The sequence below is a fragment of the Rhineura floridana genome, chromosome 1 (genome assembly GCF_030035675.1).
Source record: "Rhineura floridana isolate rRhiFlo1 chromosome 1, rRhiFlo1.hap2, whole genome shotgun sequence".
NCBI lineage: Eukaryota > Metazoa > Chordata > Lepidosauria > Squamata > Rhineuridae > Rhineura > Rhineura floridana.
In genome coordinates, this window is record NC_084480.1 from 176,900,878 (window position 1) to 176,925,146 (window position 24,269).

A 24,269-nucleotide genomic window follows, 5' to 3' on the forward strand; every position below is an offset into this window, starting at 1 on the left:
AGAAGTACAGGAAGAAATTGATAACACACCAAAACAAGATGTGCTGATAATCATGCGGGACTGGAATGCAAAAGTAGGGAACAGAGAAGAATTAGGAATTGTGGGGAAATGGGGCCTAGGAGACAGAAGCGAAGCAGGAGAAAGACTTATTGAATTCTGTGAAGCCAATAATTTGTTTCTTGCCAACACATTTTTTGAGCAACCAAAAAGACGACTGTACACTTAGACATCACCAAATGGTCAATATAGGAATCAAATTGATTATATAATTGGTAGCAGAAGATGGAGAAGTTTCATACTTTCTGCGAAAACGAGACCAGGAGCAGACTGCGGTACGGATCATGAACTGGTCTTACTGAAAATCAGAGTAAAGCTAAAGAAGAAGAACAAAGCAATCAAAAGGAGATAGAAACACGGTTAAATTTGCTTTGACTGGTTAATTAAGCAAGTTTTGTGTTTGGCTTTTTGAACCGTCAAGTGCTTGTACTTAGCACACCATGACTACACTTTCTTTTTCCCTTTCACAAGACAAAGATACTGTTGTGTTGTGCTGCTGAATTTGACACACCCCAAAGTGCTTCTGCAGTATCCAAAGCCAAGTGCATTATGTGAAACCCCATTTCCCCTTTCCCAGTTGGAGAAAGTGAGGAGTGGCTTCTTATGTTGTGCTTCTGTGGCAAGGCTCAGGCAGGAGCAGCACAAAAGACTGTGTGCCCAGTGTGACTTGAGGATCCCCCCTAAAGTTCTCTGGCATGTGCAAGGAGCTTGGGAGAGAGAGTGGGGTGGGTGGGTTATGACTTGTTATTATTTATTTACTTATTCTGTTTGTATGCCACTTTTCCACACAAATGTGCCCAAAGTAACTCACAACACAAAAGAAAAAATGCATATCCTTATAACATTACAATAACAGTCCAACAACTATTCAAACACAATATAACAGTCCAAACAAAGAATTCATTTTGATAACCTAAACGTTATAACATTTAAAATACATTATAAAATACACTATCAGAACATACGAAACAGAGTCAGACGTGAAAAGCATTTCGGGTACAGTGAAATATCAACAAAAATATAAGCAGCAGCCGGTTCTTCAAAAATGCCAAATGCTGGACGCAGCAAGCAGATTTTTTCAAGCCTGAAGTAAAATGTTTTCTTTCCTCCCATGGTATAAAGGCTGGTGTTATCAGGCAGAGAGGGAGGGTCCCAGGAGATGTTTCTTGGGGGTGTGGTATACCGGTGCATCTCTTCTGCTCCTTTCTGGTTCACAGCACACTTGGGCCATTCTATTTCCAGGTGGAGCCATTGCAAGTTGTCTAATTCCTTTCATTTTGAAGCAATGTCTGAGGAATCTCGTGGCAGCAACAAAAGATTCCTTTTTACTAATGCTTGCATCAAAACTCTGTGGAAAAACCTATTTATTATCCTAAGCTATAATTTGTGGGTCTCTGGTCAAATAACAATCCTATATGAAATACGTTACTTTAAAAAATGAAAGCTCTATCAGTACTAATGTTCCATCCTCCCCTTCTTCTTCCTTCTTATCTTTTGACACAGATCCCTAGAGAGGGCAAGTTGATCCATGAGTATTTCTACTGATATGTTTTGTCTTTCATGACTTCTGCTTTCTCCAGTTCATCAACATGACATACTTGTTTGTTTTTGCCGAATACTGAATCCTTTCCTTTGACAGTATTATTTGCACTTCGCCTTGAGGACTTTCTCATCTGCATTTGCCTGGTTTGCTAAACTCTTGCTTAGTTTACTCTGTTAATGAATAACTTCCTGGCATTTGCCATTCATGGGCTCCTACTGGGAGGAAGGGCGGGATATAAATTTCATAAATAAATAAATAATTCATGAGCGGGGACAAGGCTTCAGATAGTGACACTGGAGCAGGACTCAAAATGCAAATAGACAAGGTCCAGGGAAGCCAGGGTTTAAATCCCCGCTTGGCCATGAAGCTCAGTAGGTAACCTTGGGCCCGTCACCAACTCTACCCTAACCTACCTCGCAGAGCTGTGAGGATAATACGGATATGGGGGAAACCATGCACTTCTCCTTGAGCTTCTTGGGGGAAAGGTGAGATAGAAATGTAATAGATAAATAATAAAATGCCAGTCACATCAGTGATAGGTCCTTTGCACTGAACACCAAGAGAAAAGGCAGGAGCCTTATGTTCTCTGCAAAAACAAGAAGATTACTGAACAAATGAGAGAGAGAAAGTTATAACATCTTAGACTTGTGTAGCCAGTACTCGTTGGAGCTTTCGGATGACTTGGCTGCTGCTGCTATAAAAATGGGGTGGTGGTGGTGCTTTCTCAGTCAGTAAGATTGATGAGCTGAAGAGAGAGAGCTTAGTTTCCAAGAGAGCTCAAATATATTGTTCCTTTTCTTATTTCCCTTCACAGCTTTGGTGTATCTGCTTATATATATTCTTTTTCTCATATATCCCATACCTGCTGCCATCCGAAATTGACATATGTAAAGAAGACTTTATGTAGCCAGATACAAAAGTGTATGAATCAGCCTCTGTGAAAACAAATCTCTAAAGGAAGCAAGTAACAAAATAGTCAGTTGTTGTGGAAATAGCAAAGTGCACCTCATTCCTGAATGTATTACTGTAGTGACATGACTAAAGGTTTACAAATAGAGTGGAAAACTATGGTGAACACCGAATAAGCGCAAAGATGCATGTTGCATAATGGAAGAGGCAAACAAAAAAGTTATGAATTGCAAATAGCTTGACATTTATTTATCCATCCAACCAAATTATATCCTGCCCTTCCGCCCAAAGAACCCCAGGGTGGCCTGATGAATATCAAGATGGGAAATATGGCATTTGGAAGGATGAACAAAAATGAGGAGGAGATAGTGCAGAAGAACCAGATTTAAATAACTGTTTTGTTGCATTTTTAAGGAAGGACTGACCTACTAATATTTAGGCACTTGTTTTCTGTTTGTTTCCATCTTTTATTCCCTTTCACATAAGCTGTCTTCTTGTGAGAATTGTTTACTATATGACTGATGTGTTTCGGCCTTCACAGGGTTCTGCTGACAGGCAATAAATGAGCTCCAGAAGCCATCTAGGCCTCAAAGATCTGCCCAGAGGAATAATGTTGATTTAGCTTCCCATATGATTTTAGCAGGGACCAGAGAGGAGGAGCAGATAAATTGAACAGCCTTATTCCATGGTGGATGGTAAACTTGCTCTTGGAGGAGTTATGGCCTTTCATAGCTTGTTTGAGAGCGTAGGTAGCCAATATGGTGCCCTTCAGATGTTTTAGACTATGACTCCCATCTTGTCTCCCTATTGGCAATGCTGGCTGAGGGTAATGGGAGTAGTGGTCCAGACATCTGGAGGGCACCACAATAATAATAATAATAATAATAATAATAATTTATTAATTTTTTTACAATAATTTTTATTCAAATTTTCATAAAACATACAAAACAAAATCATAAAACATTCAAAGACAAAAAACAAAACAAAACAAAAATGATTAAACAAAAAAATAAAATGTTGACTTCCCATTTGTCGCAGATCAAATCAGTTGTAGGTCTACAATATATAACAATCCTGTCTCTTAAATTATATTATAAAATCACTTTCCTCCAGTAGTTATCTTAATTAATCATCAAATCTCATAAACATTACTTTATTCTTTCCACAAAAAGTCAAAGAGAGGTTTCAATTCTTTAAGAAATATATCTATCAATTTTTCTCCAAATAAACATATCGATTAATCCATCTCATCAAAATCTGTTAGGTCCAATAATTTCAATAGCCATTATTCCATTATCCATATTAATTCCATCTTCCATCTTCAATAGTCCTGTTAAGTCCAGTAATTTCAGTGTCCAATCTTCCATTATCAGTATTCCATAATAATCTTGCTGTCATAGCCATAGTCATATAATAAGAGTCTGATGGGAATTTCCTCTATCCCAAATATTTTCTTGCCATCAATTCTGAATAAGTTGCTGAAATATTGTTGTAAAGTCATATCTGTGTTCTTTTTTACAAAATGCACTGGCTCATCTCTTGAGAGTTTTTCCATTGTCACATGGCTGCAGTTAATTCCATAGATTTTCTCTATATCAAGCTCCATCACGTCATTCCAGTCCAGAAGATTATCCAAGCCATTGATAACTTTATCTCTAATATCTTCATTAATTTCTTCAGAGATAACGTTAAATTCCAAACAGATTTTATTTCTAATATCCATAAACTCCAGATCTTTTTCCAATTCCACATTTGTTCCAATCTCCAGGGCTTGTATCTTCCCTTTATTTTTTCTTTTCTCATCTCTGATCTCATTCTCCTCTCTCACAGGATCCCCTATTTCTTTAAGCTCCTGCGTCATTTTGCTCAGTTCAATATTCAGCTCCTTACTGCCCTGTCGCAGGGTTTGTTTCGTTATCTCAATCTCATCCATTATTTTCTGAAACATAATTACTTCCGGGAAGGGTGACTTCGCTTGTGCCTGCTTTTGAGACGGGCTCCCGCCTCAAAAGAAGCTTATTCAGATATAAATCAGTCAGAACATTTTTTTTTGACTGATGAAATTTCTCCCGGGCAGGGAGAAACGTAGAGATCAACCTCAAAAGCCTGTTTTTGTTGGGAGGACTGGATTTCATTAATTTATGAGAAAAGGTCCAGCCAGCAATGCCGGACGGACTTCCGAACAAGCTCTATCTGATTAATGCGATACGTTTATCTTTTCTTCAAAGAGAAAACGGACTAACAGGCAAGCACCCTTCTTTCTATTATTTTTTTTACTTGGTTTAAATTGTTGCAGCAAAAAGAGATTTGTCAAATGAATCAGCTTTAAAGAACTTCTGGGTGAGCTATAACTCTTCTCTGTTATTCACGAAATTAACAGCTTATCTCTGTTTCTATTGCAAAAAGCTGTCCTGGAAGTGCATTCTAAAGATATAAACAGAAGAGGGATTTCTATTCCGAGGAACATTATATTGTCTGGGACTATTCTCTTTTTGGTCTATTTTATTTTGACGAATCTGCTTCTTCACGACGCCGCTAACTGTTTTGATGCTGGGAACTAAATTTGTTTTGTGTTCTTGAACATAGAGAGATAAGGCAGGCTGCTCTGTTTATACTGTGATGTCATCAAGCCTGGAATATTAACCCAATTGTTGCTGAAATAAGAAGTGGTTCTTCTTTATTTTTGTTTTGCTTTGTTTTCGTGGTTTTAAAAATGGCAATCAAGAAAGTGGCTGAGAATCTGGAAGTAATTATGTTTCAGAAAATAATAATAATAATTTAATGTTTAGGCCGCCTATCTGGCCGAAGCCATTCTGGGCGGCGTACATATTAAATTCAATAAAATACAAAATACAGTAAATACAATAAATACAATAAAATACAAATAATCATCAATGACAGAATAGCAGCAATTGTAATACATAGCAGCGGGGATTGAGTATATAATTAGCCCATCCCGATAGTCTCAAAGGCCTGACCAAACAGCCAAGTTTTTAATGCTTGGCGGAAGGTATCCAGGGAAGGGGCATGTCGAAGATCGAACGGGAGGATATTCCAGAGAGTGACTATCCCTGTCCTAGACAGCTCAAAATTGTGTGGTGTTTTTTTTAAAAAAAACAGAAACAGAACTTGAGCCTGCTTTTCAAGCAGAAAACAGCAGTTTGCAATATCAAATCAAATTACGACAATACCATAGCTAAAAATAATGGTAGAAAGTTAGCATTTAGCAATATAAAGAACAAATTATCTCATCAAATGTTCTAGATGAAATGCATTAAATTTATCTCTGTCTTATGTTTTTGTGAGTGATTACTGGAGTTCTTGACTTTCTTCTCTTTCCCTCCCCCCCTTGCCTGGAGTAAGGTCCATATCCTATTAAGATAAAATTGAGACTGAACTGGCAAATTATTCTTTCTTAGGTATTGACACTGTGTTAGCATTTCCATGAAGGAATGAACATATGCAAATAGGTGATTGGCCCTAGACTAATGGGGCAATAAACTGAAACTGTGATATAATGTTTCTGGTACAGAATTGCTAGTGCACACAAACTTGGTATAAAACAGGGCGTATTTTATGGCAGATATTGTTTTTTAAAAGGCAGTTGGACGTTGCCCTAAGGTTCTTTGATAAGAGAGACTGTTGAGAAAGTGAGGTGTATGATGAGGAGGGGAAGTTTTTGTAGAGAAGAACCAATGCCAAGTCATTCACCACAGTGAAGCTAATAATTTTATGCATGAGCTGCATGGTGGTGCAGGCAGTTTCAGCTCTCTCACTTTGTTCCTCCCTTTCTGCAGTAGGGAAACAAACCATGGAGCAGCTGCTTAACATTATACGTGAACCAGCTCCAAATAAACCATGATCTGAGGTCAAGGTTTCTGTTTCACTTCCCAATTGTGGTTTGTTTGGGAGAAACAAATTATGAGTGCTGGTTTGGGCATAATGCTAAACTAGCCACTCCATGGTTTGTTTCTCTGCTGGAGGAAGAAAACAGGAGTGTTCTTGTACAAAGTAATTTGCTTAACTGTGATTTATGGCTTAGTGCTGCATCCAGATATATGTATTGCAGACACATGAAATACATACTGACCACTAGTCAGTGCAGCTGCCATTTGAAAATGGTACTTAATATATCAGGGGTGGCTAGCCTTTCTTAGCCAGAGGGCCACATTGCCCCTTGGCCAATCTTCTGGGGCCACAGGCCACTGATGAGTGTGGTCAAACTGGATGTGGCCACCTCACGCTCTTGCACGCATAGTTCTTACACACACACAGGAACACACACCCCAGCTGATCCGTACAGATCAGCTGAGATTGGGTCATTGCTCCCTTTCCAACATCAAATGATTGATCTGATAATATGGAGAGGGTGATTTGCATCCCCATCAGATAGCTTTGATGGGAATGCAAATTGTACCGTCCCTACTCATCCTTTTGATGAGCAAGGAGGGACAATATGCATTGGAACTACTTTCTTTTTTTCTTTTTGCCACTATTACCAAAAATGTATTTAGAGGACCACTTTCCATTGCAGCCAGAGTATAGCACCTGCTGTGGCTATGGTGGCTATCTGAGTGTAGTGGCTCCTGTTCTGGAGGTACAGATATAAATAGCCTATCTAGTTTTCTCCATCTGTATTAAGACATCATCTGTCTTATTAAGATTTTTGTGTTACTTAAAAGCTTGCGTGTTCCTATGTCAAATGAAACTGGCACTGTAAAAACAAATCCCCTTATGCAGTAAGGGAGAAAAAAGGAGAAGGAAAAGTCCATCTTTGTCTCCCAGTTTCTCTAGGTGACTAATGAATGTGTTTTCATTTGTGCTGATACTAAGCGTAATGACTCGCTGTGTGCCTATCAGAGAAACTTTGAAAGTATATATCAAAGTAAAACATAGGTGAATGCTGGGTCAGGTGAGTTGAGATGCTGAAATTAGTTTTGGTTTCAGCTAAAGTAGGTGGCAAGCATAGAGAACAGGAAGCTTATTTTTAGTAGTTTCCCTCAAATCTAGAGAATAGATAGTGTAAAGGGCTGTCTTGATATTGGAGTGACAGGTTTTGAGATTCATTGATGTTTATCCATACTCTTATAGTATATTAATATATTTCTGCCAATAAGGAACTGAGGGTTCTGTGTGGGTGCCATTTTAGGGTGTTTCCTATGGTTATAGAGGGTATGAGGCAGGTGTCTATACTACTACTACTACTACTACTACTATTATTATTACATTTTCTATTATTACATTCATATCCCACCTTTCTTCCAAGGAGCTGAAGATGGCATTCATGTTTTCCTCCCTCTCCATTGTATTCTCACAACAACCCTATGAGGTAGGCTAGGCTGAGAGATTGTGACTGGCGTAGCAAGGTTCATGGCTGAGTGGGGATTTAAACCTTGGTTTCCCAGGTAGGGTTGCCAGACCTCCGTTTTCAGCCTGAGACTCTGGGTTTTGGGGGTCCCCTCCGGCTCTCTGGCTGACTCACCTTAATCTTTGAACTTTCAGCTTTCATTTTTTAAAAAATTACGTTTCTAGGTGGTCTGATTCCAGAGATACACACCAAAACATCAGCCCCCCCCAACTTCTTGGTTGCTCTAAGTTCTGCTCTAATCCCTGCCCTTTCAGGTTTTTAGCCAATAAGAAATCAGGGTTGTGATTGACAAGGAATGATAAAGCCAAAAATGTAGAGTCAAATTGAATTGTCTGCCTTCAAGTCGATTCTGACTTATGGTGACCCTATGAACAGTTTTTTCATGGTAAGAGGTATTCAGAGGGGATTTACCATTGCCTCCCTCTGAGGCTGAGAGGCAGTGACTGGCCCAAGACTCAGAAACGTGTTTTTTCCTGCTTTTCTGAACATCTCACAGGTTGAATAAGTAAGCTTTCAGTTCTTTTCTCTCCTGTGTGTAGGAGTCAGACAGGTTTAAATTTTGAAGAGAGCAGTGTTTTGCAAACTTCCCAAATTGAAGCTTTAACCCTCTTTTCTCTTCTCCCAGGCATTTTAACAGCATTTGAATAACATGTGTTTTTAACTTGCTTATCTGTTTTTATGGGTTTTAATGATTTAAATTTGTATACTTGTTTTTAATGTTTTTAATTATTGTAAACTGCCCAGAGAGCTTCGGCTATGGGGCAGTATATAAATGCAATAAATTATCATCATCATCATCTAGTACTTGATTTTCCAGAGTAAACATATGCAGAGTAAACCTCATTGAATTCAACAGGACTTCCTTTTGAACATGGTTAGGATTGTGCTGTAAATTGATGGGACTTTTGAGTGAACATAGGAAAGAATTGTGTTTGTGTTGTATATCTTTCTCTCCCTCTCCAATCCTATTTTAAAGCAATTACGCAGGGCATACTTAGGTATCACTATTTTTATTATGTTGGAAACTAATACTGATTTTTTTTTTATGTTCTGCAATGATCAACTGGTTTTGTTATATGGGGTGTATGTATTTTTACATCTCCAATGTGTGTCTGTATATGGGAATCTTTCCAACAACCCTGTGAGGTAGGGTTGCAGTATGGAAACCAAGGCAGCTCACAATAAGAAATAAATCCTTTTAAAATTCTATAACCATAAAAACAAGTATAAACAGTTGCAAAGCAGCTTAATTTCACACTATGGTCGTAAATTAATTTACAAATTATTTCCTCTACATTTTAAGTGTGCCCTTCTTTCTTGGGGTGGTCATGGTCCCCCTCTGTTGTTTTCACCATGAGGAGCAGATTAGACTGAGAGATGGTGCATAGCCCATGGTCACCCAGTAAACCTTGTAAGCTTATTTCCATTTTAAAATTTAATTAAAATGATTTATATGCAGGCAACGTTTATGAAGTAATGCAGATCTACATAATATATTTAAAGCATATCCAACTCGCATTTAAAGGACATGACTTCCCCAAAGAATCCTGGGAAATGTAGTTTCCCCCTCATGGTTTTGTTCCCACCACCCTTAACAAACTACAGTTCCCAAGATTCTGTGGTGGAATTCATGTGCTTCAAATGTATGCTGAATGTGCTTTAAATGCATGGTGTGGATCTGTCCTAGTATGCTGTGCATTCATTAGTGAATTGAAAAGAACAATTTTAAAAGATACTTTTTAAAACTCAGTAGTATGGCACATGCTTTGCATCAGAGGTCCAAAATTCAATCTCTGGAAGAGACTGTTGCCTGGAATACTGGAGAGCTAGTGCTAGTCCATGTCATCAGTACTGAGCTAGGTATGCTTAAAGTATGAGTACATATCAGTGATATTACCATTACAGAAGAACCTGGGCACAACAAATGAAAACAGTTACAAAAAGTAGAATATGAATTGGAAGACTGACCTAGTTTTGAGAAATATCTATAGGCTGTTGGATATCATTTAGCTGTCTCTAATTTTGCACCAAAGCCTTTGCATTTTGAACTAGTCTTGAATGTATATTTTGAAGGCACATCTTAATTTTGTTTTTTAATTTGTTGAATTATTTTGATAGTAAAAATACACTTTAGAATTCCTTCCTTCGAATCACATTGAAAAAAAAACCAAAGCCAAAATATATGCACTGATTATGGATACCATGGTGATAGCCACACACCATAACATTTAATGCATTGTTATACCACTTCAACAGACATGGAGAATCCTGGGTACTGTAGTTTCTTAAGGGTGCTTGGACATGTAGATCTGAGAGGTCAGCACTCTTAACAAACTACAGTACTGAGGATTCTTTGGGGGAAGCCATGACTAGTCAAGTGGTACAATAGTGCTTTAACTGTATGGTGTGAAAGTACCCATGATTTAAAGGGGGATGGAATAAATACTTTCTCAGCTGAGATTATTCAGGTTTTTTTCCTTCTAAATCAAAATCACGCAAGTCTGTCTTTATAAGGCAATGCTCTTCTTTATCTTCTCTGATTCCAATTTTGTGGTAGAGTGGCTAGACCAATGCGTGTTATTCTAAAGATATCCCATTATGGGTTATGCATAATGACATTTTCCCTAGTCATCATGATCCTACTACTAGGTGGCCTCAGTGGCTAGGAGTGCCATTTACCAGCTTTGGCTGTTTCTGGACCAGGCTAGCCTGACCACTGTTGTTCATGCACTAGTAACCTCCAGGCTGGACTACTGTAATGTGCTCTTTGTGCGGCTACCCTTGTGGTTGGTCCAGAAGCTGCAGCTGGTGCAAATGCAACAACGTGACTGCTCACTGGGGCAGGACATTGCCAACATGTTACCCCACCGCTGAAAGAATTACACTAGGTGCCCAGTAGCTACCGGTTGAAGGTGTTGGTTTTGTTGTATAAAGCCCTATACAGCTTGGGACTAGAATACCTGAAAGATCATCTTACCCTTTATACCAGTCGATCACTGCACTCTGCAGGTGAGGGCCTCCTACAGATACCATCGCATCAGGAGGTCTGTTCCACACAACATAGAAATTGGAGCGTTAGTGTTATGGCACCTACCCTTTGGAATTCCTTCCCCTTAAACAGGCACTGCCTCTGTTTGTTTAGTGCCTGCTGAAGTCCTTCCTCTTTCAACAAGCCTTTTAAGTAGAAATCTTATCCTAGTCTGCATCTGTGTTGGAATCATTTTTAAGATTTTTTAAAGGGTTTTTTTGGGGGGGGGATCATAAAACCAAAACATCTTTAATTTTTTTTTCTAAAATACACATTTAAAAAGAAGTTTTGGTTTTATTATTTTTTAAAATGATTTTCAAGATGTTTTGTTTTTAATATGTTTTGTACATGTTTTTTGTTGTCATTTGTTTGCCATCCTGGGCTCCTTCTGGGAGGAAGGGTGGGATATAAATTTAATAAATAAGTAAAAATAATAATAGCCAGGTAGTCAAATGCTTATCAGTTTGAAATGAAATGAGACCACCCAAAAATAAGGCAGTAGTTTATACATACTCGGGGAACTTCCTAGATATGCAGAAGTATATACAAATGTGTACAAATCTATATATACTTCTGCATATCTAGGAAGTTATCCAGACCCCAGGTAGTGCAGAACTGTGTAGCACAACCCTATGCATAGGTAAGTGGGCATAGCACAGGACTGTAGCCTTTAAGTTCAAAACAAGAACTATGAATCTTTTTGCCCTGTGAAATACATCCACTAAATAAACTGACCGCCATGTTCTGAATTAATTGAAATTTCAGAACAGTCTGCAGAGGCAGTACTAAGTATAATACACTGCAGTAATCTTGACCAGGTTAATGAAATCAAAAGACAGTGTGATTGGAAGATGCATGTCTCTGGCAGGATTTGTCTGTGTCAAAGTTTAAAAAAAAAAAATTTTTGAGAGAAGTTCATCGTATACACATAAAGCTATGTGAGTACCAATTTTTTGGTGTTGTGCTTTGCCTTCAGCGAGCCTGTACGTACTGTCCTGTTCCACCCTGTAAGAATGAACAAAATAGCTTTCTGACCGTTTACGGAAGTTGGGACTTCTCCCCCCCCCTTCTTTTTAAATCCCGTACTTTGTTTGCGGTTACAGCTGGACTAACACAATGCAACATTTGAATTAAGAGATCTGTTAAGTACTGGCACCATAGACAGTTCCTGTATTTGGCTTCTGAATGTCAATGTAATCCTGTGTATAGCTATATCAAGTGGACTGCATGAACTAGGCTCTCAGCCGACTGCTGAAAAGGAAATAATTTCAAAAGAAGTGAAGTTTGCCAAAGGCTAGATAAAGATGTGCTATTTTAAACAATCCAAGGACTCGTGGGCTAGATATAAAGTATAACATTTTTGATAGATCAGTGCAGTTATATTGGTTGAAACAAGGAAGATTTTTGCTCTGTCTGGAAAATGTTAAAAACCATGAATCAACATGGGAAACACTGTCATGTGTAGAAGAGGCCACCTAATTTTATTTATTTATTTATTAATCAAATTTATATCTTGCCCTTCCTCCCAAAGGAATTACCCAAATATATAAAAAGTCACTCCTGGCAAAAACTAAACTGCTTCTTAAGAAGCAGTGCAGGAACGTTGGAGGGACCCCTAAGGTCCTAACTCTATCAATCTTAGGTAGGTGAGTCCACATCTGTTCCTTAACAGCATCACCACCTTGTTTAATTTCAGTTTTATCCAATTTTAAATATGACTCCTCCCCCTGCATTCTGAAACATATATTTGTACTATCCAGATTCCACAGCCTTTCTGTGTTTATGTGTAGAACAGCTCTAAGATTATTTAAATAACTGGCTTAGAAATTGTAAAATGACTTTAATTTGTAAATTACAAATGCAATAAAAGGTAATAGAGTGCAATTGTTTGGCCAAACTGCATCATATTTAGACATGCACAGCAAGAATATTAGCAAAGGCACGTGGGAATATAATTTCAAAAGTAAACCAATAATTAACCTTCTCTTTAAAAAAAAAGTGATGATTTAGCTGGTATGGTTTATTTCTGTTAAGTGATACAAGGTTGAAATAGAAAGAAGGTGAAGTTAGTGAGAAAATGCTAAAAAGAGATTAGCTACCTGGTTCTTGAAGGCACACCCTCTGATTTGGAAACAGTACCTGTAATCCTAGACCCTATCCCAGCTCCTATGTAGCCCACCCTCAAAATTCACTAGAATTGCCAAACTATGTTCTTTGCGATTGTACAGAACATTCTTTGAACTGCTTTTTAAACCTTGAGAAGTAATGGAACAACCCAATCTGCTTTGGTCAGAGTTCTCCTGGAGTACTGTGTCCAGTTCTGGGCACTGTAGTTTAAGAAGGACTGAAACATGCCAGAGGAAGGCAACAAAGGTGGCGAGAAGCCTAGAGACCAAGTTCTATGAGGAAAGGTTGAAGGGGTTTTGTATGTTTAACCTAGGGAAGAGACTATTGAGAGGCGATATGTTATTTCAAATATTTGGAGGACTCTCATATAGATGTTGGAGCAAAATTGTTTTCTGTTGCTCCAGAGCTGCCTTCCCCAACCTGATGTCCTCCAGATGTTCTGGATTAGATCTCCCATTAGCCCCTGCTAGCCTGGCCAATGGTCAGGGATGATGGGGTGTAGTCTAAAACATCTCAAGGGCACCAGGTTGGGGAAAATTGCTGCGGTGGATAGGACCCAAATCAGTAAGTTCAAATTATAAGAAAAGGGATTTTGACTAAACATTAGGAGGAACCCCCGGTTGGTATGGGCTGTTTGGTAGTGGCTGACTGCCATGGGAGGCGGTGGAGTCTTTGGTTAGAGGTTTTTACGCAGCAGCTGAATGGCCACTTGTCAGAGATGTTGTTGTAGTAGAAGGTTTCCTGCATCAACAGTGGGTTGGTTCAGATGATCTTTGAAGTCCCTTCCAGATTTATAATTCTTATTCACTCTATCCCCATCATGGCATGGCTATCCAAATGTAGTTTTTTAAGTTGGCAGAAGAAGTGAGGGTTGAGTGTGCAGTCTTTTTTTTTCTTACCTCTGCAACTTCAGTACTTGTGGATGGTGGCTGTGACTGATAAAAGCATACAGGGAAAGCACTCTGTATATGTTCAGAAGCCCTTTCATAGTTCAGGACCGATTCTTAATGTGTGTGTTCTGTTGCTGCACCTTGTTTGGACAGACATTCCTTTAGACTCTCACACATATTCCTTAAGTAACTTACTTCCAGTGTCCCAGTCCTAGAGCAATTTCTCTTGTTAACATATTAGATCTGTAATCTTAGGTGGAGGATTGTGGGGACCTCTTCCTGTCTGGTCAGTGTGCACTCTTGGTTGAGGTCAAGCAAATAAAGCATGCATTATTCTGTTACATTTTTTTTACTGAACCAGTTAAAATCACCAGAAACAACTTGTGAGATTGTTTGAAGAGGGGGAAATGCCAGTAACGCAGTCTTTAAAGTGAAATTCACAGGAAATAATAGACCAAAGGGATATGTTAAATGCTCTGGTGGAAAATAAATGGCACTGTGTTGTTGACGGGAAAAGATCTTGGCAAAACTGTTGTTGTGACTGTTCCTGTGGCTTAGAAAGGAATTTCCTACAGACTGGACTAACCATTAAAAATGTCTCTGCTTCTAGGAGGAGTTCAGTGGAGTTTTCCCAGAGAAAATGTCAACTTCAACCATGGAAGCTCAGGGTCTTGATGAGAGAGGAAGCTTTTTTAAGGTAACTGAAAAGTTATTTTATTTTGAGTAAGGAGACAAGTTTTTCTTTGAAATGTAAGGTTTACTGCTGATTACTTTCCATCCTCAGTATTTAGACAAAACTACAATAACAAAACCAGGCTTTTGAACCACTGAAACATGTCTTCTGAACATCAAGCTTCTGTAACTTGATCTGTGTGCTTTATTTGAACCTCATGCTGTGTAAAGTAGTAGCCTTTTGATAAGGAGGCAAGCTGTGTGTACATCTGTAAACATCATGCTATTGCTGCCCTTTCAGTTCTGGGGTTCACTGAAATCCAGATATTCCGTGTGTGTGTGTGTGTGTGTGTGTTCTGTGATTTTATATAGGCAAGATACATTCTGTGCTGGTCTCAGCAGTTACTAGTTTAGAATGCATGCATGTGCGTGCACACGCAAATACACACATACACACACACACACCAGCTGTAGTTTAAAGCTCAAAGATGAGTAATAGATTGCTGAGAAGGTTTCCATTTCTGTTGAAAACGTTCGAGTTAGGGCAGTTATCAATTTAATTTGAGGCTGTATATAAATTGCCAACAGTTGCATGTTTTAATCTGGGGCAGATGACTTCAACAGTTTACCACTTAAAATCATGAGATTTACTTTTGCTTAGAGTCCAGTTCTTTAAATCCACCTCAGCTATAGAATAGTGGCTATTGCTGTGGCAACTGAAGCCAGTTCCTGTGGTTGGCAAGTGGGACAGAGCTGTCCAGGTATACAGGGGGGGAAATACAGACTTTAAAAACAACGATGTTTCTGGGCTGCATTGGGGGCGCCTATCCTATCCTTGCAAAACCTGCTGTAGGGGTGCTGTGCTTCAGTAGCGAAGCGATGGAGCAGAATATCAGGCCCTTAAAAATAGAAGTTTGGGGTAGTATTAACAAAATCCACTTGGAAAGATTCTGTGTATTGCTTGTGAAAGCTGCAATTGCATTCAAGAGTTCCACTGTTGTTGCTACTATTTACAATTATATAGCACCATCAATAGATGGAATGCATTACAGAGTAACAAAAAGACAGGTCCCTTCCCTGCAGAGCTTAAGATCTAAATCTGACTCTTAAACTGCTAGGTGGTGGGAACTCAAGACAAGATAACGGAACGATTCTCACATTATCCCTGTTCTCTAGAAAGTTTGCTCAGAATGCTGTCCTGAAGGCAGCATCACACTTTATTTTGCAAATATGCGTACTACCTGTACACGAGTCTTACATCAGTGTTTTCTGCAGCATGCCTAAAGAGTGAAAGACATATACATAACTTTAAACACTGTTGTGCATATGTCTGAGCCAAACTAGATGTGACACCATTCACATAATTAGTAGTTGCTTGAATAGATTTTTTTGGGGTGAAAATAGCAGATGTAGTGGTCCTGATCTGGATCAGAACTCTCATGAGGGGGTAGCGATGCTTTATCTCTTTGTCCTGCACTCTTAATCTAGATTTGGCTACCTGTGCCAGTGGGAGCTTTTCTCCTGCTAGCAGGTGCAAAAGCCCTGATCCAGACCAGAGCAGGAGATAAAGGTTTAAAGCCTCCTTCCCCATCAAAGTTCTAGTTCGTATCCCTCATGACTGGTATTTACTTTTTAAAAACAAAGCATGCAATTGCATGAATGGTGTTATCTAGTTTGGCCCTGAGAATGTGGATTGCTCCTAGATCCACAGAAGTTATGTACAAAGGTTTAGGTCATCCACACTTAGCTATTTGCTGCAGGAAACACTGAGGTAAGACTGGTATATATGCAGCAACCATGGTGTGTAAAGTGTAGAGCTGCCCTAGTTTTGTAGCCTGTTTACACACCAGAGTGCACTTTAACAGTGCCTTGTTAAATCTTGTCCATGTTTTAACCATCTTTACTGTCCTAATGGTTGTAGTAACTGGATCTCAATGCTTTTCCCATTCATGTTCCATTTCCCCTCTTAAAGAAGGGCATAAAATACCTAGTCCAGAGTTTCCCAAATTGTGGACAAGTCCATGAGCTTTGTTCAGATAGTCTGTGGCATGTCTGTAAAAATACAATTAAAATCTTGCAGCATCTAACACAACACATTACAGTTGCTACAACAGGCATAATAACCATTAAGTAGTCAACAAAGACCCTCAGCAATTTTCAAGTGGGCCACTGGGAAAAAAGTTTTGGAACTACTGACATAGTCTATTACAGCAAGTTGTCGTGGGCTCTGAAAAACCCTGCTTTTAGCCGTCTTGCTGTAAGTTTATTCAGTTTATTACTCACTTGCAACTGCCTATTTTCTAGCAAGATTTTACTCTATTTTGTATGCACGAGAGAGATAGAATGCTGGAAATAAATTCCTGATTTATAGCCCAAAGCACTGACCGGTTGTTGCAAAATTAAAAAATTTCAGTGCTGCATATATTGTGGGGAAACACACAAGTGGAAACTTCTGAGTTATGCTGCCATTGCTGTCTGTCTGCCAGGGCTTTGAAGAAAGGTGGCTTTTAAGAAACAATGCACTTGTCAAAATGAGAAGGAAATAGCTAAGATGCCAAAGATGATAACAGGGCTCTGGAAAGAAAATAAAGCCCTACTACTATTTTTTAAAAAAGGAACAAATGGTTTACAGTATCCAGTAGTATGGAACACAGGATATAATTTCAACTTTTGCTCTTCTTTCCAGAGTAGAACACAGAGAGGTCTGGGTATGATCTGCGCTCAGCAAAGACTTTATAAATGGCCATTAGAAGCCACCCCAGCTCACCGTGTTGCAGACAGGCATAGTTTGTTTCTTCGCAAGAGATGTCTTGCAACATCTAGGAATATGAAGCAGCTGCCCTTTACAAGCATCTCTTGTATATTAGATGTCTATTCAGAATCGAAGCATGACTTACGGTGTGCTATTCTTGTGTTTTCCTTCGCGTGTGTATGTTGGGAAAATATGCTCTGTAGCAGGATGGCTAATCACTTTTGCCCGAGGGCCAAACCTCCAGGGGCCACATGTAAGCGATGACTCTCTCTCACACATGCACTCATGCATGGACACACATACTGGCAGAGACACAAGGCAGACATACCCTCCTCCTTAGCTAATTCATGTAGATCAGTTGTAGGAATATAATCCCTTCTTTATTTTTCAAATGATCCATGAGATGACAGGATGATTTGCATCCCAGATTTGTATTCTGGGATCCCAGAGGTGTATCTATTTCTTTTAAAAATTATTTTTGCCACTGCTGCCAAAAACAGTGAGCTTGGAGTAGGGCAGATTAGGCCACCCTTGCTTCGTAGCTTTCAACTTTATCAGATCTAGAATCCATCTTGAACTCCAGCCTACAGCATAGAAACTCTTGTCTGTCTGGATGTTTCTTTCTCTTTCTTTCTCCTTGCCCATAGCTAGAGATCTTGTAGTGAGGAATGATTACAGAATACCCTGAACATGTATACAGATAGACAAATATGCTTATAAATTAATTTTAATTATATAAAATGTGTAAATGCTTAATGGTTGTTTCAGTGTTTTTACACTCATTGGTCAAAATCTGAGAAGGCAGAAACAGGTTTACTTATTAGCAAAAATTGTGTAATTATTTAGTGACCGATTGTGCAAAGTGTGACCTGTACACTTTTCCTTTTATATTTTCACAAAATAAAAGGGCTACAGTTTATTTTATAAAAATGTAATAATGGAAAAAGGAATCTCTTTTCCGTTGGACCTCCTGTGTCTAACATCCCCCCTCCCCCAAGTGTGACCTGTTGAAAAACAGTGTTTTATTTAAAGCCAGACTTTAATTTCTTGGAGGTGGGGAGCAGCCATTGCTTCTTTATCCCAGAATACTAGATGTGCATCCTGATATTTGTAGCACCCGGCAGAGACTCATTCAACCTGTAATCCCCATTTTGGAACCGAGTCTTCAAGCTGTTTTCATGGCTACATCATCAGTCTATTTTTTGTATTTTGCTTGTTTTTCTCTTCCCCCCTCCCCCTTTTTTGTGTTACATCTTTTCTGATGAATAGTTATTGGAGAACATGAAAGTTTGTCACACTTTTGTGAGATTTTGGTTGGTCCCAATAAAGGTATTTCCCAATTGTGGATTTTGGAGCTATTTTCCCTGTTATTCCTCTCTTGCTGTATCAATTTATTATGCTTTCCCAGAACATTTGAAGCTGCTGGTGTTTGGATTTACCTAATCCATTCAGATGTGTTCAACTTGTCTATTCATGGCAGAAAGAAAAGAGTGAAAGGCATTGTTATCTGGGTACATGGAAATATAGTGTGCTGTGTTGCAAATGAGTGCTTGTAACTTCTTTGGAAATAGATGTGTGGTTGCACTCTAATGACAGTTCTCTCAGTGGAGTGTTTTGTGCATGCTGCTGGAAAGAGAAGTTTCAGATGTATGTGTGGGGGACTTCTGATTGGTGGTAAATGCCCAAGCATTTCTGAACTACTGTGTGAAGATGGGCTTTGTTCAGAAAAAAGAAATTGCTTATTGATCTATGTTTAGAAGTGCTATGAATCCGCCTGGTAGGCAGAACTGTGAAAGATATGCTCTTTAAAAAGCCCAAGATTCCTTCATACTAAAAGAGAAGCCAGAGTATATATAGCTGACTGCTCAGTTCTCAGTTGCTCCCATTGAATGCTATGGGGTTTGCTTCATGCTAAACCATCTGCATTCTGGAACACAGTAGAGAGACAGCAACACTACCCTTCACCTCCAGACGCTAGTTTCATTAAAGACAGAGGCCACTTTAGCCGATACTAACAGTTCACTCTGAGTACTCTTATCTGAGTGATTACCATTCATTCCTGGGTAAAAATAAATAAATTTCAGGACTGTGGGCAACTTCAAAGTAGGAGCAAAACCTCCTATGTCTCAGTACAGTGGGTTGCCTGGCCTCCACTTTCAGGGAATCTATGGAAAGGATGTGTCTCTGTGCATCCTAGGGGATTCTGCCATATAAAATCCCTCATTTCACACATATGCCTATACAGTATCTTGACTCCCATGACAGCAGACATTTGGATAACCTGTTCGAATCCCCACATAGCCATGAAGCTCACTGGGTGACCTTGGGCCAGTCACTGCCTCTCAGCCTCAGAAGAAGGCAAAAACCACCTCTGAATACAGCTTACCATGAAAACCCTATTCGTAGGGTCGCCATAAGTCGTGATCCACTTGAACGCAGTCCATTTCCATTTTTTGAATAGCTAATTTGCTACCTTTATTGTTTGGCAACACTAAATTGCAGCACAGTGTGCTCTTGTGTCCAGCAGGGGGCATATGAATACCAGAAGGTCCAACAAAACAAACACTAGCAGAGGCCATGAAGTTATAGGTGTAGTTTAACTGCAGAGGCATTGTCTTCAGGATCGCTTGCCCTCTCCCACACAGGACACATTATGAGGAAAGAGAGTTTTGCTGCAAATGGTTATATGTCAGATTAGTTTATATGTCAGCCAACATATAACAAGGACAGGGTCTTGTATTTTTTTGTAATGAAAAAAACTTCAGCCATGGTCTGACTTTAATCATTCAGTCTCCCAAATCTGTCATCCTTCGGTATATTTTACATTTATGGTGCAGGCTTGTGTCCTGACTACCAACTCTTACTTATAGAACATAAGTAGTGCCTTGCTGAATTAGACTGAAATCTACTTTGTAAGAATCACAACTGGCACCAGTTGATCCACCAGAAATTAGTCAGTGGTTCATGTCCTACCATCCATACACCCCATCCCTACCCATTCCTTCTATAATGGTTTGCAGTTTTAGACAGAACTTCAGGTTTTTGGAAGCTCGTAAAGGGAGAGGTGGATGACACCTGATCTCTGAATCTAAAGAAAAAGAGTCTCTTTTAACTGTGAGGTCAATAGGAGGAGCTGTGCAGTATCCTTACCCTGCAAAGCATCCCTCGGAAGTAAAACCATGCCCCTTGATCCCAGAAATCCTGTAAATGAGCACCATCCCATAGCCACCAAATTTTATTTATTTATTTATCCTGCCCTTTCTCCCAAAAGGATCCCAATATTCTATCGCTAGCAAACTTGTGCAGCTTTCAAAGGAACCAGAGTAGGAGAAGTGGTGTAACTGATCTTAAAATGCTGCTATATTATGGAAGTACTGGTAGAGAGGATAGTAAGGGTTTTGTCCACAAAATAACGTATGAACCAGGCTTTATTACTGGCACAGCATTAGTGGTATGTTAATGACTGCTGTTATTTTACTGCTGTTCCAGAACACACTTTAATTCTCAGATGGATTTAAGAGATGTCAACAGGGAGAACCCTGTCTCATCCACCATTTTACTTTGCTTAAACCAGTGTGTCATAATGAAAGTAAATGGGAAACTCAGTCCTAGCATTTCCCAGTCAAATGAGTTTTCAGGAACTTTGGGAACAGAAGATTACAGTTTTGCAAGCAATAAGGGGACCTCTTGTTTTTTAACCAATCTGGCATCAAGAGTATAGTCCTCAAACACAATTAATTTCTCTAGGGGTAGACCTGCAGATTTCAAGGCCCTTGTATGTTTTTGGTGTATGTTGCAAGTAAATTTGTATTTTGCTGCTAAGAGGCAGGCATGCCCAACAGTCAATATTTTAAAATATTGGAATACACCTTTCTATATAGCAGAGGCAGGGAACCTGTGGCCTTCCAGATGTTGGTGGATTACAGCTTCCTCCATCCCTCACCATTGGCAAGGATGGAGGGGGCTGTGATGGGAGGTGTAGTCCAACAAAATCTGGAGCACCACAGATACCTCAACTCTGATCTGTAGAGTACTGGATACTGCAAAGGGAAAGAGATGTTTTGATAGAAGCCTCCCCTTTGGCAACCATTAGCCGAGGCTGTGAATAAACTCCTTAAAGCAAACCCTTATTCATCCATTACTCATGTGCAGGGTTTTATTGTGTCGACAGAGGAGTGGGGCTGTGCTATTAGCCCTGTTCCTGTTGTTCTGCAACAGCTGTGTTGTGTGCAGTGAAGTTCCAAAGTTCCAAAGCTGCTCATGTGTACGGCCTCCTGGTGGTTGGGGAACCTGTGAAACCAGGTGTCCTGATAATTTGGAACCCCTCCACGAACAGCAGTTCACGCACTGGAATTTCATTGCAGACAACCACGCACAGCGTGCTACTGTCACAAAAAAAGAAGAGCAATGTTGGTGGCAGGGGCTAAAAGCGCCGTCACACCATCACCACTGCAAGGTCTACAGAGACAAAATATATAAATAGGGTTACACATTAAAATAGGTTTTACCTTTAATTTTTGGTAATAGTTTTCCAAAAATGAAAACAGTAAAACATAGCCAGAAATACGTTGTGATAGCTAAAAATTTCAGGCAGGATCAGACTTGAAAAGAAGTAAATTGCAGGTGTCAGTGTAACAATTATTTGATATTTATAGGGTGGAGCAGTATTTCAAATACTTTCCTTCTGCATATTCTACAAATAGATGTGAAGTGGCAAAGGAAAGCCTGGTTTGGTTCTTAGCAGGCTCAGCGCCAGTGGGCAACCAGGTGGAGCCCGGACACAAGAGCCCCTAGGGCTCAGAAGGGCCCCTGGGATGATGGAGGTCCCACTCTGCAATCCACGCCAGTCTTGGGTTGTGGGACAAGATTTGCAATGCATGTCAACCCCTTATTATGCATGCCCTGTGACCAGATGCTGGTGCTGATTGTGGAGCTCCACCCTGCTAGACAACACCCCCCCCATGCAGGCAGTGCAGGCTTAAATAGGCCTGGCCGCCCTGCCTCCTGCAGTTTCCATGTCAACATGTGCAAAGATGTGCACACACAGCGCATTAGCGTACTGACATGGGAGGCAGCATGGCCAGGCCTATTTAAGCCGGTGGCAGCTATATGGGGGGGGATGTTGGTGCTCGAGAGTTCCCTCATGCCTGGTGCTGGCCCTGGTTCTTAGAAACTCTTTCTCAAATGAGTGAGTTTTATCAATAACTAGATGGTCCTATGTATGCCACTATCAGGATTGAACTACTCTAGAATATGTTTGGCCTTTCCAGTATGTGGCAACTTTTATTCTGGCAGAAAATCAGCTGCTCTTTTTTTCTGAGAAACACAAGTGCTTTGCTTCAGTAATATTTCACATTAATTTGGTAGCATGTTGAAAGAGCTGCCTTTTTCATTCATACTGAGGTGTAGCATGCTGGCTAAGAGTATGAGCTGTGAGCCTAGAAGGCTCTGGTTAAAATATCACCTCCAGCCCTGACCTCACTTGGTGGGCTCCCACCTTATTCCCTCCGTCCCAGTGCCTGCAGGAGGAAGGAGACCATCACTGTCCAGGGAAGGAGAGCCGTTGCTGCTGCTGCCTGCCAGCCTGCCTGCCTGCTTGCTTGCTTGCTGCTCTTGCTGCTGCTGCTCCTCGGCTACCACCACCACCCTCTCCTTGTTGGACTTCTGCTTGGCAGGTGTCACACCTTGCAGGACCAGGCCCCAGGTACTCAGCCAGCTGTTGCTGATTTCTTCCACCTGTCCCTTCTCCGGAGGGGATACATAAGCCGGCTGGCTGAGGTGCCTCCTGCTGGGTCTCGAGTCCTGTGCCTGGGAGAGCCAAGTGGGGAGATTTGAGGGGGGTCCAATTAGTGTAGTGACAGGTCGAGGGAGATATGACGTTGTGAGGAGGACTTGCCAGTTAAGGAGAACCCAGCCCAGGCAGTTAACGACTGTGCCTTGTTCCGGTCCTCCCCACACCTGCAGGTTTGTTGGTTGCCCTATCAGCCAGCTCTCAGGCCTCCAGATGCTTCTAAATGCCAGATCGGTGCATAATAAGATCTCCTTCATTCACGATTTAATTGTGGATGAGGCAGCTGATCTGGCATGTCTAACCGAGACCTGGGTGGGTGAGCAGGGCGGAGTCAGTCTCTCCCAGCTATGCCCACCAGGGTACCTGGTTCAGCATCAGGGTAGACTTGAGGGTCAGGGAGGAGGGGTTGCTGTGGTCTATAGGAGCTCCATCTCCCTCTGCAAGCACCCTGTCCATGTGACCACTGGTCTGGAGTGTTTGCACCTTATGTTGGGTCAACGGGACAGACTGGGGATTGTGTTGGTGTACCGCCCACCCCGCTGCCCAACAGACTCCCTAGCTGAGCAGACGGAGGTGGTCTCGGGTGTACTGTTGAGATCCCCCAGACTGTTGGTTCTGGGGGATGTCAACATCCATGCTGAGGCCACCTTATCTGGGGCAGCTCAGGATTTCATGGTCTCCATTACAACCATGGGACTGTCCCAATATGCCATTGGCCCAACACATGTAGCAGGATACTCTAGATTTGGTTTTTGCAGCTGGACATGGAGTTGGTGATCTGAATGTGGGGGGCCTTACATCAGTCGCTCTGTCATGGACAGATCACTGCTTGCTGAAGTTTAGACTTACAGCGGCTTTTCCCCTCAGCAAGGGTGGGGGACCTATTAAGTTGGTCCGCCCCCAGAGATCTGGATGGTTTCCGAAGGGCTCTGGGGAGTTTTCCGGCTGATAGGGCTGGCGCTGTTGTCGAAACCCTGGTTGAACTGTGGAATACAGAAATGACTCGGGCAGTTGACATGATTGCTCCTGAGCGCCCTCTCCTGTGTAGAGCTCGTACGGCTCCATGGTATACCCCAGAGCTGAGAGCGATGAAACAATATAGGAGACGGCTTGAGTGCAGATGGAGACGAAC

At 40.7% G+C, this 24,269-nt stretch overlaps 1 protein-coding gene across 1 annotated transcript in view; it reads left to right on the plus strand.

Moving 5' to 3' along the window:
* RIN2 (Ras and Rab interactor 2) overlaps nt 1-24,269 on the plus strand; it is a 91,787-nt gene that overhangs the window by 10,196 nt on the left and 57,322 nt on the right. The window contains exon 2 of the mRNA XM_061587784.1: nt 14,533-14,619. Within this exon, the coding sequence (XP_061443768.1) occupies nt 14,563-14,619 (57 nt within the window). The 5' untranslated portion in view covers nt 14,533-14,562. The remainder of the gene's footprint in view (nt 1-14,532; nt 14,620-24,269) is intronic.